This window comes from Oncorhynchus mykiss, chromosome 14 (genome assembly GCF_057628025.1).
Source record: "Oncorhynchus mykiss isolate SJ-2025 chromosome 14, ASM5762802v1, whole genome shotgun sequence".
NCBI lineage: Eukaryota > Metazoa > Chordata > Actinopteri > Salmoniformes > Salmonidae > Oncorhynchus > Oncorhynchus mykiss.
In genome coordinates this window covers 43,259,427-43,272,500 of record NC_143035.1, presented here as the reverse complement: position 1 = coordinate 43,272,500, position 13,074 = coordinate 43,259,427, and the positions used below count along the sequence as shown (strand labels likewise).

The following is a 13,074-nucleotide window of genomic DNA, read 5'->3' as shown; positions in this document are numbered from 1 at the left end:
TAAGTGAGAGTGAGTGAGTGTGTGTGCGTGTAAGTGAGAGTGTGTGTGCGTGTAAGTGAGAGTGTGTGTGTGTGTGTGTAAGTGAGAGTGTGTGTGTGCGTGTAAGTGAGAGTGTGTGTGTAAGTGAGAGTGTGTGTGTGTGTAAGTGAGAGTGTGTGTGTGTGTGTGTAAGTGAGAGTGTGTGTGTGTGTGTGTGTGTAAGTGAGAGTGTGCGTGTGTAAGTGTGTGTGTGTGTGTGTGTGCGTGTAAGTGAGAGTGTGTGTGTGCGTGTAAGTGAGAGTGAGTGAGTGTGTGTGCGCGTGTAAGTGAGAGTGTGTGTGTAAGTGAGAGTGTGTGTGTGTGTGTGTAAGTGAGAGTGTGTGTGTGTGTGTGTGTGTGTGTAAGTGAGAGTGTGTGTGTGTGTGTGTGTGTAAGTGAAAGTGTGTGCGTGTAAGTGAGAGTGTGTGTGTGTAAGTGTAAGTGAGTGAGTGTGTGTGCGTGTAAGTGAGAGTGAGTGAGTGTGTGTGCATGTAAGTGAGAGTGTGTGTGCGTGTAAGTGAGAGTGTGTGTGTGTGTGTAAGTGAGAGTGTGTGTGTGTGTAAGTGAGAGTGTGTGTGTGTGTGTGTGTGTAAGTGAGAGTGTGTGTGTGTGTGTGTAAGTGAGTGTGTGTGTGTGTGTGTGTGTGTAAGTGAGTGTGTGTGTGTGTGTGTGTGTGTGTGTAAGTGAGTGTGTGTGTGTGTGTGTGTGTGTGTGTAAGTGAGAGTGTGTGTGTGTGTGTGTGTGTAAGTGAGAGTGTGTGTGTGTGTAAGTGAGAGTGTGTGTGTGTGTAAGTGAGAGTGTGTGTGTGTGTGTGTGTAAGTGAGTGTGTGTGTGTGTGTGTGTGTGTGTGTGTGTGTAACTGAGAGTGTGTGTGTGTGTGTGTGTGTGTGTGTGTAAGTGAGAGTGTGTGTGTGTGTGTGTGTGTGTGTGTGTGTGTGTAAGTGAGAGTGTGTGTGTGTGTGTGTGTGTGTGTGTGTAAGTGAGTGTGTGTGTAAGTGAGAGTGTGTGTGTGTGCATGTAAGTGAGTGAGTGTGTGTGCGTGTAAGTGAGAGTCAGTGAGTGAGTGTGTGTGTGTAAGTGAGAGTGTGTGTGCGCGTGTAAGTGAGAGTGTGTGTGTGTGTGTGTAAGTGAGAGTGTGTGTGTGCGTGTAAGTGAGAGTGTGTGTGTGTGTGTGTGTGTGTGTTGTAAGTGAGTGTGTGTGTGTGTGTGTAAGTGAGTGTGTGTATGTAAGTGAGAGTGTGTGTGTGTGTGTGTGTAAGTGAGAGAGTGTGTGTGTGTGTGTGTGTAAGTGAGAGTGTGTGTGTGTGTGTGTGTAAGTGAGAGTGTGTGTGTGTGTGTGTGTGTGTGTGTGTGTGTGTGTGTGTGTGTGTGTGTGTGTGTGTGTGTGTGTGTGTGTGTGAGTGTGTGTGTGTGTGTGTGTGTGTGTGTGTGTGTGTGTGTGTGTGTGTGTGTGTGTGTGTGTAAGTGTGAGTGGAGTGTGTGTGTGTAAGTGTGAGTGAGAGTGTGTGTGTGTAGGTGAGTGTGTGTGTGTGTGTGTGTGTGTGTGTGTAAGTGAGAGTGTGTGTGTGTGTAAGTGAGAGTGTGTGTGTGTGTGTGTGTGTGTAAGTGAGAGTGTGTGTGTGTGTGTGTGTAAGTGAGAGTGTGTGTGTGTGTGTGTGTAAGTGAGAGTGTGTGTGTGTGTGTAATTGAGAGTGTGTGTGTGTGTGTGTGTGAGTGAGTGTGTGTGTAAGTAAGTGAGAGTGTGTGTGTGTGTGTGTGTGTGTAAGTGAGAGTGTGTGTGTGTGTGTAAGTGAGAGTGTGTGTGTGTGCGTTTAAGTGAGAGTGTGCGTGTCTAAGTGAGAGTGTGTGCGTGTGTGTGCGTGTAAGTGAGAGTGTGCATGTGTAAGTGTGTGTGTGTGTGTGTAAGTGAGAGTGAGTGAGTGTGTGTGCGTGTAAGTGAGAGTGTGTGCGTGTAAGTGAGAGTGTGTGTGTGTGCGTGTAAGTGAGAGTGTGTGTGTAAGTGAGAGTGTGTGTGTGTGCGTGTAAGTGAGAGTGTGTGTGTAAGTGAGAGTGTGCGTGTGTAAGTGAGAGTGAGTAAGTGTGTGTGCGTGTAAGTGAGAGTGTGTGTGCGTGTAATTAAGAGTGTGTGTGTGTGTGTGTGCGTGTGTGTGTGTAAGTGAGAGTGTGTGTGTGCGTGTAAGTGAGATTGATGTGTGTGTGCGTTTAAGTGAGAGTGTGTGTGTAAGTGTGTGTGTGTGTGCGTGTAAGTGAGTGTGTGTGTGTGTGTGTGTGTGCGTGTAAGTGAGAGTGTGTGTGTGTGTGTGTGTGTAAGTGAGAGTGTGTGTGTGTGTGTGTGTGTGTGTGTGTGTAAGTGAGAGTGTGTGTGTGTGTGTGTGTGTGTGTGTGTGTGTGTGTGGAAGTGAGAGTGTATGTGTGTGTGTGTGTGTGTGTGTGTGTGTAAGTGAGAGTGTGCGTGTGTGTGTGTGTGTGTGTGTGTGTGCGTTTAAGTGAGAGTGTGCGTGTGTAAGTGTGTGTAAGTGAGAGTGAGTGAGTGTGTGTGCGTGTAAGTGAGAGTGTGTGTGTGTGCGTGTAAGTGAGAGTGTGTGTGTGTGTGTGTGTGCGTGTAAGTGAGAGTGTGTGTGTGTGCGTGTAAGTGAGTGAGTGAGTGAGTGAGTGTGTGCGTGTAAGTGAGAGTGTGTGTGCGTGTAAGTGAGAGTGTGTGTGTGTGTGTGTGCGTGTAAGTGAGAGTGTGTGTGTGTGTGTGTGTGTAAGTGAGAGTGTGTGTGTGTGTGTGTAAGTGAGAGTGTGTGTGTGTGTAAGTGAGAGTGTGTGTGTGTGTAAGTGAGAGTGTGTGTGTGTGTGTGTGTAAGTGAGAGTGTGTGTGTGTGTGTGTGTAAGTGAGAGTGTGTGTGTGTAAGTGAGAGTGTGTGTGTGTGTGTGTGTGTAAGTGAGAGTGTGTGTGTGTTTGTGTAAGTGAGAGTGTGCGTGGTGTGTGTGCGTTTAAGTGAGAGTGTGCGTGTCTAAGTGAGAGTGTGTGCGTGTGTGTGCGTGTAAGTGAGAGTGTGCGTGTGTAAGTGTGTGTGTGTGTGTGTAAGTGAGAGTGTGTGCGTGTAAGTGAGAGTGAGTGAGTGTGTGTGCGTGTAAGTGAGAGTGTGTGTGCGTGTAAATGAGAGTGTGTGTGTAAGTGAGAGTGTGTGTGTGCGTGTAAGTGAGAGTGAGTGTGTGTGTGCGTTTAAGTGAGAGTGTGTGTGTAAGTGTGTGTGTGTGTGCGTGTAAGTGAGAGTGTGTGTGTGTGTGTGTGCGTGTAAGTGAGAGTGTGTGTGTGTGTGTGTGTGTGTGTGTAAGTGAGAGTGTGTGTGTGTGTGTGTGTGTGTGTGTAAGTGAGAGTGTGTGTGTGTGTGTGTGTGTGTAAGTGAGAGTGTGTGTGTGTGTGTGTGTAAGTGAGAGTGTTGTGTGTGTGTGTGCGTGGAAGTGAGAGTGTATGTGTGTGTGTGTGTGTGTGTGTGTGTGTAAGTGAGAGTGTGCGTGTGTGTGTGTGTGCGTTTAAGTGAGAGTGTGCGTGTGTAAGTAAGAGTCTGTGCGTGTGGGTGCGTGTAAGTGAGAGTGAGTGAGTGTGTGTGCGTGTAAGTGAGAGTGTGTGTGCGTGTAAGTGAGAGTGTGTGTGTGTGCGTGTAAGTGAGAGTGTGTGTGTGTGTAAGTGAGAGTGTGCGTGTGTAAGTGAGAGTGAGTGAGTGTGTGTGCGTGTAAGTGAGAGTGTGTGTGCGTGTAAGTGAGAGTGTGTGTGTGTGTGTGTAAGTGAGAGTGTGTGTGTGCGTGTAAGTGAGAGTGTGTGTGTAAGTGAGAGTGTGTGTGTGTGTAAGTGAGAGTGTGTGTGTGTGTGTGTGTGTAAGTGAGAGTGTGCGTGTGTAAGTGTGTGTGTGTGTGTGTGTGCGTGTAAGTGAGAGTGTGTGTGTGCGTGTAAGTGAGAGTGAGTGAGTGTGTGTGCGCGTGTAAGTGAGAGTGTGTGTGTAAGTGAGAGTGTGTGTGTGTGTGTGTAAGTGAGAGTGTGTGTGTGTGTGTGTGTGTGTAAGTGAGAGTGTGTGTGTGTGTGTGTGTGTAAGTGAAAGTGTGTGCGTGTAAGTGAGAGTGTGTGTGTGTGCGTGTAAGTGAGTGAGTGTGTGTGCGTGTAAGTGAGAGTGAGTGAGTGTGTGTGCATGTAAGTGAGAGTGTGTGTGCGTGTAAGTGAGAGTGTGTGTGTGCGTGTAAGTGAGAGTGTGTGTGTGTGTGTAAGTGAGAGTGTGCGTGTGTAAGTGTGTGTGTGTGTGTGTGTGCGTGTAAGTGAGAGTGTGTGTGTGCGTGTAAGTGAGAGTGAGTGAGTGTGTGTGCGCGTGTAAGTGAGAGTGTGTGTGTAAGTGAGAGTGTGTGTGTGTGTGTGTAAGTGAGAGTGTGTGTGTGTGTGTGTGTGTGTAAGTGAAAGTGTGTGCGTGTAAGTGAGAGTGTGTGTGTGTGCGTGTAAGTGAGTGAGTGTGTGTGCGTGTAAGTGAGAGTGAGTGAGTGTGTGTGCGTGTAAGTGAGAGTGTGTGTGTGCGTGTAAGTGAGAGTGTGTGTGTGCGTGTAAGTGAGAGTGTGTGTGTGCGTGTAAGTGAGAGTGTGTGTGTGTGTAAGTGAGAGTGTGTGTGTGTGTGTGTAAGTGAGAGTGTGTGTGTGTGTGTGTGTGTAAGTGAGAGTGTGTGTGTGTGTGTGTGTGTAAGTGAGAGTGTGTGTGTGTGTGTGTAAGTGAGTGTGTGTGTGTGTGTGTGTAAGTGAGTGTGTGTGTGTGTGTGTAAGTGAGTGTGTGTGTGTGTGTGTGTGTGTGTGTAAGTGAGTGTGTGTGTGTGTGTGTGTGTGTGTGTGTAAGTGAGAGTGTGTGTGTGTGTGTGTGTGTAAGTGAGAGTGTGTGTGTGTGTAAGTGAGAGTGTGTGTGTGTGTGTGTGTAAGTGAGAGTGTGTGTGTGTGTGTGTGTAACTGAGAGTGTGTGTGTGTGTGTGTGTGTGTGTGTGTAAGTGAGAGTGTGTGTGTGTGTGTGTGTGTGTGTAAGTGAGAGTGTGTGTGTGTGTGTGTGTGTGTGTGTGTGTGTAAGTGAGAGTGTGTGTGTGTGTGTGTGTGTGTGTGTGTAAGTGAGTGTGTGTGTAAGTGAGAGTGTGTGTGTGTGCATGTAAGTGAGTGAGTGTGTGTGCGTGTAAGTGAGAGTGAGTGAGTGAGTGTGTGTGTGTAAGTGAGAGTGTGTGTGCGCGTGTAAGTGAGAGTGTGTGTGTGTGTGTGTAAGTGAGAGTGTGTGTGTGCGTGTAAGTGAGAGTGTGTGTGTGTGTGTGTGTGTGTGTGTGTGTAAGTGAGAGTGTGTGTGTGTGTGTGTGTGTGTGTGTAAGTGAGTGTGTGTGTGTGTGTGTGTAAGTGAGTGTGTGTGTGTGTGTGTGTGTGTAAGTGTGTGTATGTAAGTGAGAGTGTGTGTGTGTGTGTGTAAGTGAGAGAGTGTGTGTGTGTGTGTGTGTAAGTGAGAGTGTGTGTGTGTGTGTGTGTGTGTGTGTGTGTGTGTGTGTGTGTGTGTGTGTGTGTGTGTGTGAGAGTGTGTGTGTGTGTAAGTGAGAGTGTGTGTGTGTGTGTGTGTGTGTGTGTAAGTGAGAGTGTGTGTGTGTGTGTGTGTGTATAAGTGAGAGTGTGTGTGTGTGTGTGTGTGTGTGTGTGTGTAAGTGAGAGTGTGTGTGTGTGTGTGTGTATAAGTGAGAGAGTGTGTGTGTACCTGTTGTCTGTCCAGGTTGTTGGTCCTTACAGCGGTCAGAAGACTCTTGGTGAAGGTCTCCAACTCATAATATCTCTGATTCTGATTCTCTAGTTGGCTCTCCAGATACTGCACCTCCCCAAGCTGAAACACACACACACACACACACACACACACACACACACACACACACACACACACACACACACCATAAAGGCCTATATACATCAGGGGGTGGGAGGGGTGTGTGTGTGTGTGTGTGTGTGTGTTCCATCACCTTAAACTCCAGGAGGTTCTGCATGTTTTCCATATCAGATCCGACCAACTCAACACCATCATCATCATCATCATCATCAATCACCTCTATCTTCTGTTAAGAAACACAACCCTATATAATCAGTGGCTAAATCTGTCAGGAAACACAACCCTATTGGACTAGTGTATCTCCAGTGTATTGTACTAGTGTAGTAACAGTGCATCTCTAGTGTAGTAACAGTATATTGTACTAGTGTAGTAACAGTATATTGTACTAGTGTAGTAACAGTATATTGTACTAGTGTAGTAACAGTGTATTGTACTAGTGTAGTAACAGTGTATTGTACTAGTGTAGTAACAGTGTATTGTACTAGTGTAGTAACAGTGTATTGTACTAGTGTAGTAACAGGGTATTGTACTAGTGTAGTAGCAGTGTATGGTACTAGTGTAGTAGCAGTGTATGGTACTAGTGTAGTAGCAGTGTATGGTACTAGTGTAGTAACAGTGTATGGTACTAGTGTAGTAACAGTGCATCTCTAGTGTAGTAACAGAGTGTATACTGCAGTACCACGCTGTGAGCCATGGGGGCGCTGCTGCTCTCCTCCTCTACTCCGTTCTCTTCTTCTCTCTGGTACGACTGACTGGTCCCATCTAAAATACAAACACTGTCACACTGGACACTGCTACTGGGGGAGGTTTTGTGTGTGTGTGTGTGTGTGTGCTCGCGTCTCACCCTCGGACAGACAGAAGGACGCTGCATCGTTTAGGTTGTCTCCCAGCTCGGGCGTTCTAAGCCCCTCCCCATCGGAACTCAGTGCAGAGGGAGACTTCTCCCCTTCCTGTGATGTCAGGAACAAGGCCGGCCCATCTTTAGGGGGCGGGATCTTTATGCCCATCAGACGGTACTTCCTCCTCCGGTTCCCAATCCACGTCTGTCAAACAAATACACAGCACAACATAATACACTGTTAAGATCCACGTCTGTCAATTACACAACTACTGTTAATACTGTACAACAGTCAGAGGGAGTGTGTGATTGGCTGATACAGCTGAGAGGAAGCCTCTGAGGTGGAGGGAGGAGGAAAGAGGTGAAGGGAGGTGGAAAGAGAAGGAGGGAGGAGGAAAGAGAAGGAGGGAGGAGGAAAGAGGAGGAGGGAGCAGGAAAGAGGTGAAGGGAGGAGAAAAGAGGTGAAGGGAGGAGAAAAGAGGAGGAGGGAGGAGGAAAGAGGAGGAGGGAGGAGGAAAGAGGAGAAGGGAGGAGGAAACAGTAGGAGGGAGGAGAAAGAGGAGAAGGGAGGAGGAAAGAGGGGGAGGAGGGGGGGGTGGGAGGAGGAAAGAGGGGGAGGAGGGGGGGTGAGGAGGAAAGAGAAGGAGGGAGGAGGAAAGAGGGGAAGGGAGGAAAGAGGAGAAGGGAGGAGGGTAGAGTGGGAGGGAGGAGGAGAGGTGAGGAGGAAAGAGTAGGAGGGAGGAGGAAAGAGGGGGAGGGAGGAAAGAGGAGAAGGGAGGAGGAAAGAGGGGGAGGGAGGAAAAAGAAGGAGGGAGGAGGAAAGAGGAGAAGGGAGGAAAGAGAAGGAGGGAGGAGGAAAGAGAAGGAGGGAGGAGGAAAGAGGAGAAGGGAGGAGGAAAGAGTAGGAGGGAAGAGGAAAGAGGAGAAGGGAGAAGGAAAGAGAGGGAGGAGAAAAGAGAAGGGAGGAGGAAACAGTAGGAGGGAGGAGGAAAGTGGGGGAGGGAGGAGAGGTGAGGGGGAGGGAGGAGAGGTGAGGGGGAAAGAGAAGGAGGGAGGAGGTAAGAGGAGAAGGGAGGAGGGAAGAGGAGAAGGGAGGAGGATGGAGGAGGAAAGAGAAGGAAGGAGGAGGAAAGAGGAGAAGGGAGGAGGAAAGAGAAGGAGGGAGGAGGAAAGAGGAGAAGGGAGGAGGAAAGAGGAGAAGGGAGGAGGAAAGAGGAGAAGGGAGGAGGAAGAGGAGAGAGGGAGGAGGGAGGAGGAAAGAGGAGAAGGGAGGAGGAAAGAGGAGAAGGAAGGAGGAAAGAGGAGAAGGAAGGAGGAAAGAGAAGGAAAGAGGAGGGAGAAGGAAAGAGAAGGAGGGAGGAGGAAAGAGAAGGGAGGAGAAAAGAGGAGAAGGGAAGAGTGGGAGGGAGGAGGAGGGTGAGGAGGAAAGAGGAGGAGGGAGGAGGAAAGGTGAAGAGGAAGAGGAGGAGGGAGGACAAAAGATGAGAAGGGAGAAGTAAAGAGAAGGAGGGAGGAGGAAAGAGGGGGAGGGAGGAAAGAGGAGAAGGGAGGAGGAAAGAGTAGGAGGGAGGGGGAAAGAGGGGGAGGGGAGGAAAGAGGAGGAAAGAGGGGGGAGGGGAAAGAGGGGGGGAGGAAAGAGGGGGAGGGAGGAAAGAGGAGAAGGGAGGAGGAAGAGGAGGGAGGGGAAGAGGGGGAGGGAGGAAAGAGAAGGAGGGAGGAGGAAAGAGGAGAAGGGAGGAGGGAAGAGTGGGAGGGAGGAGGAGAGGTGAGGAGGAAAGAGGAGGAGGAGGAGGAAAGGTGAAGAGGAAAGAGGAGGAGGGAGGACAAAAGAGGAGAACGGAGAAGTAAAGAGAAGGAGGGAGGAGGAATAGGGGGAGGAGGAAAGAGGAGAAGGGAGGAGGAAAGAGTAGGAGGGAGGAGGAAATAGGAGAAGGGAGGAGTAAGAGAAGGAAGGTGGAGGAAAGAAGGGAGAGGAGGAAAGAGGGGAGAGGAGGAAGAGGGGAGAGGAGGAAAGAGAGGAGGTTATAGGGGAGAGGTGGTAAGAGGGAGAGGTGGTAAGACTGGGAGAGGGTGGTAAGAGGGGAGAGGAGGAAAGAGGGGAGGAGGAGGAAAGAGGGAGGAGGAGGAAAGAGGGGAGAGGAGGAAAGAGGGGAAAGAGAGGAAAGAGGGAAGAGGAGAAAGAGGGGAAAGGAGGAAAGAGGGAAGAGGAGGAAAGAGGGGAGAGGAGGAAAGAGGGGAGAGGAGGAAAGAGGAGAGAGGAAGAGAGGAGAGGAGGAAAGAGGGGAGAGGAGGAAAGAGAGGAGGTTAGAGGGGAGAGGAGGAAAGAGGGGAGGAGGAGGAAAGAGGGGAGAGGAGGAAAGAGGGGAGAGTAGAGGAGGAAAGAGGGGAGAGTTAGAGGAGGAAGAGGGGAGAGTAGAGGAGGAAAGAGGGGAGAGTAGAGGAGGAAAGAGGGGAGAGGAGGAAAGAGAGGAGGTTAGAGGGGAGAGGAGGTTAGAGGGGAGAGGAGGAAAGAGGGGAGAGTAGAGGTGGTAAGAGGGGAGAGGTTGGTAAGAGGGGAGGGTGGTGAGAGGAGGTAAGAGGGGAGAGGAGGTAAGAGGGGAGAGGTGAGCTCTTTCCGCTTCAACCCCCCACCCATACACCACTTTCTTATATACGGAGCTGCTGAGGACCAGGGAGAGGGATGTGAGGTCTCTACCCCCAGATCCCTGTTCGCTGCTGGGGCTGAGGCTGTCCCTCACCCCCTGGCCTCTCTGGAGGTCCCCGTGGGTCGTGGCAGCCATGTTGGATAACTCTTCCTCCCTCCGCCACTCATCCTCTTCATCACCCGTCTCCATGGCGATTGAGAGGCAGCCAATAGCGTCCAAGGGGCGGGTAGACTGTCTGTGTCTCTCTTGCCTGCTGCTATCAGAAGGCTGTCCTTGTCCTAGTCCCTCCCCTTCCCCCCTCTCTAATAGGCTGAAGACCTGATGAATGCGGGGGGAGTGGTCTGAAGGGGGAGGTTTGGAAGGATGGGGCCTTGGGGGGTGAGGTTGGGGAGTCTGGGGGTTGGAGTGAGGCGTGGGCTGGAGCTGGGAGCGACAGGGGCCGGACTGGAGAGAACCATACTGTCTAGCCCAGCTCCGAGGTACCCCCCCCCCTGACCCAGCCCTTCCTACTGCCCACCCTGCCCCACCAGTGGTGAAACCACACCTCTTGGACAGATTGTGGATGGGTTGGCTGGGGGATGAGGAGAAGGAGGGGGAAGAGGAGAGGGAGAGGGGTTTACAGCGAGGAAGTGACATGGTACCCGATCTAGAATGGAGCTGGAGGGGGGAGGAGACAGAACTATTCCTCCTGTGCTCTGATTGGTTGAGCAGAGTTTGATGGACATGTGCAGGGAGCTCAGAGTCAGAGTGACAGGAGAGAGGCTTAACAGTGGGCTGGGAACGAGAAGTGGAGCCTAGAGAGTAAATCCCTGTCAGGATGACATCGTTGTTGTTGTTGACAGAGCTGAGAGGAGAGGAGGAGGAAGAGGAGGAGGCAGAGGGGAAGGAGGAGGATGGAGGGAGGTGGGAGGATCCTCTCTGGATATTCTGAGCTGCTGCCATCTCCCCTGTCAGCATTGCGCCCGCCACTAGAGCCCCGCCCGTTAGCATGTGGTTGGACACAGCTCCCCCAGCCAGGCTGTGATTGGAGAAGGAAAAGGAGTGGGACATGCCTGTGTTCTGGTCGGCCCTGGAGGCCAGCTTCCGCCTCTTGTTGCCCACCCAGGTCTGGAGAGAAAGAGACACATAGTTAACACCACTACCACCACCACCACCACCACTACCCAGGTCTGGAGAGAGAGAGAGAGAGAGAGAGAGACACACATAGTTAACACAACTACCACCACCACCACCACCACTATTACCACCCAGGTCTGGAGAGACAGTTGAAGTTTACATACACTTGGAGTCATTGGAGTCATTAAAACTCGTTTTTCAACCACTCCACACATTTCTTGTTATTAACAAACTATAGTTTTGGCAAGTCGGTTAGGACATCTACTTTGTCCATGACAAGTAATTTTTCCAACAATTGTTTACAGACAGATTATTTCACTTATAATTCACTGGAACACAATTCCAGTGGGTCAGAAGTTTATATATACTAAGTTGACTGTGCCTTTAAACCGTTTGGAAAATTCCAGAAAATTATGTCATGGCCTTAGAAGCTTCTGATAGGCTAATTGACATCATTTGAGTCAATTGGAGGTGTACCTGTGGCTATATTTCAAGGCCTACCTTCAAACTCAGTGCCTCTTTGCTTGACATCATGGGAAAATCAAAAGAAATCAGCCAAGACCTCCAAAAGTCTGGTTCATCCTGGAGAGCAATTTCCAAACACTTGAAGGTACCATGTTCATCTGTATAAACAATAGTATGCAAGTACAAACACCATGGGACCACGCAGCTGTCATACCGCTCTGGAAGGAGACGCGTTCTGTCTCCTAGAGATGAATGTACTTTGGTGTTAAAAGTGAAAATCAATCCCAGAACAGCAACAAAGGATCCTGTGAAGATGCTGGAGGAAACAGGTACAAAAGTATCTATTTCCACAGTAAAACGAGTCCTATATCGACATAACCTGAAAGGCCGTTCAGCAAGGAAGAAGCCACTGCTCCAAAACCGCCATAAATAAGCCAGACTATGGTTTGCAACTGCACATGGGGACAAAGATCTTACTTTTTGGAGAAATGTCCTCTGGTCTGATGAAACAAAAACAGAACTGTTTGGCCATAATGACCATCGTTATGTTTGGAGGAAAAAGGGGGAGGCTTGCAAGCCAAACACCACCATCCCAACCGTGAAGCACGGTGTGGCAGCATCATGTTGTGGGGGTGCTTTGCTGCAGGAGGGACTGGTGCGCTTCACAAAATAGATGGCATCATGAGGGAGAAAAATTATGTGGATATATTGAAGCAACATCTCAAGACATCAATCAGGAAGTTAAAGCTTGGTCGCAAATGGGTATTCCAAATAGACAATGACCCCAAGCATACTTCCAAAGTTGTGGCAAAATGGCTTAAGGACAAGACAAGGTATTGGAGTGGGCATCACAAAGTCCTGACCTCAATCCTATAGAAAGTTTGTGGGCAGAACTGAAAAAGCATGTGTGAGCAAGGAGGCCTACAAACCTGACTCAGCTACACCAGCTCTGTCAGGAGGAATGGGCCAAAATTCACCCAACTTATTGTGGGAAGCTCGTGGAAGGCTACCTGAAACGTTTGACCGAAGTTGAACAATTTAAAGGCAAAGCTACCAAATACTAATTGAGTGTATGTAAACTTTCAACCCACTGGGATTGTGATGAAAGAAATAAAAGCTGAAATAAATCACTCACGCTACAGACTTGGCCAAATGTTTAGAGAATTAATTCATTTTCACAGTCTGCTGCCTCAGTTTGTATGATGGCAATTTGCATATATTCCAGAATGTTATGAAGAGTGATCAGATGAATTGCAATTAATTGCAAAGTCCCTCTTTGCCATGCAAATGAACTGAATCCCCAAAAAACCTTTCCACTGCATTTCAGCCCTGTCACAAAAGGACCAGCTGACATCATGTCAGTGATTCTCTCGTTAAACACAGGTGTGAGTGTTGACGAGGACAAGGCTGGAGATCACTCTGTCATGCTGATTGAGTTCAAATAACAGACTGGAAGCTTCAAAAGGAGGGTGGTGCTTGGAATCATTGTTCTTCCTCTGTCAACCATGGTCGCCTGCAAGGAAACAAGCCTTCATCAGTGCTTTGCACAAAAAGGGCTTCACAGGCAAGGATATTGCTGCCAGTAAGATTGCACCTAAATCAACAATTTATCGAATTATCAAGAACTTCAAGGACAGCGGTTCAATTGTTGTGAACAAGGCTTCAGGGTGCCCAAGAAAGTCCAGCAAGCGCCAGGACCGTCTCCTAAAGTTGATTCAGCTGCGGGATCGGGGCATCACCAGTACAGAGCTTGCTCAGGAATTGCAGCAGGCAGGTGTGAGTGCATCTGCACGCACAGTGAGGCGAAGACGTTTGGAGGATGGCCTGGTGTCAAGAAGGGCAGCAAAGAAGAAGCCTCTTCTCACAGTGAGGCGAAGACGTTTGGAGGATGGCCTGGTGTCAAGGGCAGCAAAGAAGCCTCTTCTCACAGTGAGGCGAAGCCGTTTGGAGGATGGCCTGGTGTCAAGAAGGGCAGCAAAGAAGCCTCTTCTCACAGTGAGGCGAAGACGTTTGGAGGATGGCCTGGTGTCAAGAAGGGCAGCAAAGAAGCCTCTTCTCACAGTGAGGCGAAGACGTTTGGAGGATGGCTTGGTGTCAAGAAGGGCAGCAAAGGAGCCACTCCAGGAAAAACATCA

At 49.5% G+C, this 13,074-nt stretch overlaps 1 protein-coding gene across 1 annotated transcript in view; it reads right to left on the bottom strand.

Moving 5' to 3' along the window:
* Positions 1-13,074, bottom strand: part of LOC110514351 (highly divergent homeobox) — a 36,032-nt gene that overhangs the window by 6,295 nt on the left and 16,663 nt on the right. Inside the window, exons 4-8 of the mRNA XM_090198132.1 lie at positions 9,353-10,465; positions 6,720-6,918; positions 6,555-6,637; positions 6,009-6,101; positions 5,753-5,875 (exon numbers count right to left, since the gene is read on the bottom strand). Coding sequence (XP_090054258.1) covers positions 5,753-5,875; positions 6,009-6,101; positions 6,555-6,637; positions 6,720-6,918; positions 9,353-10,465 — 1,611 coding nt within the window. The remainder of the gene's footprint in view (positions 1-5,752; positions 5,876-6,008; positions 6,102-6,554; positions 6,638-6,719; positions 6,919-9,352; positions 10,466-13,074) is intronic.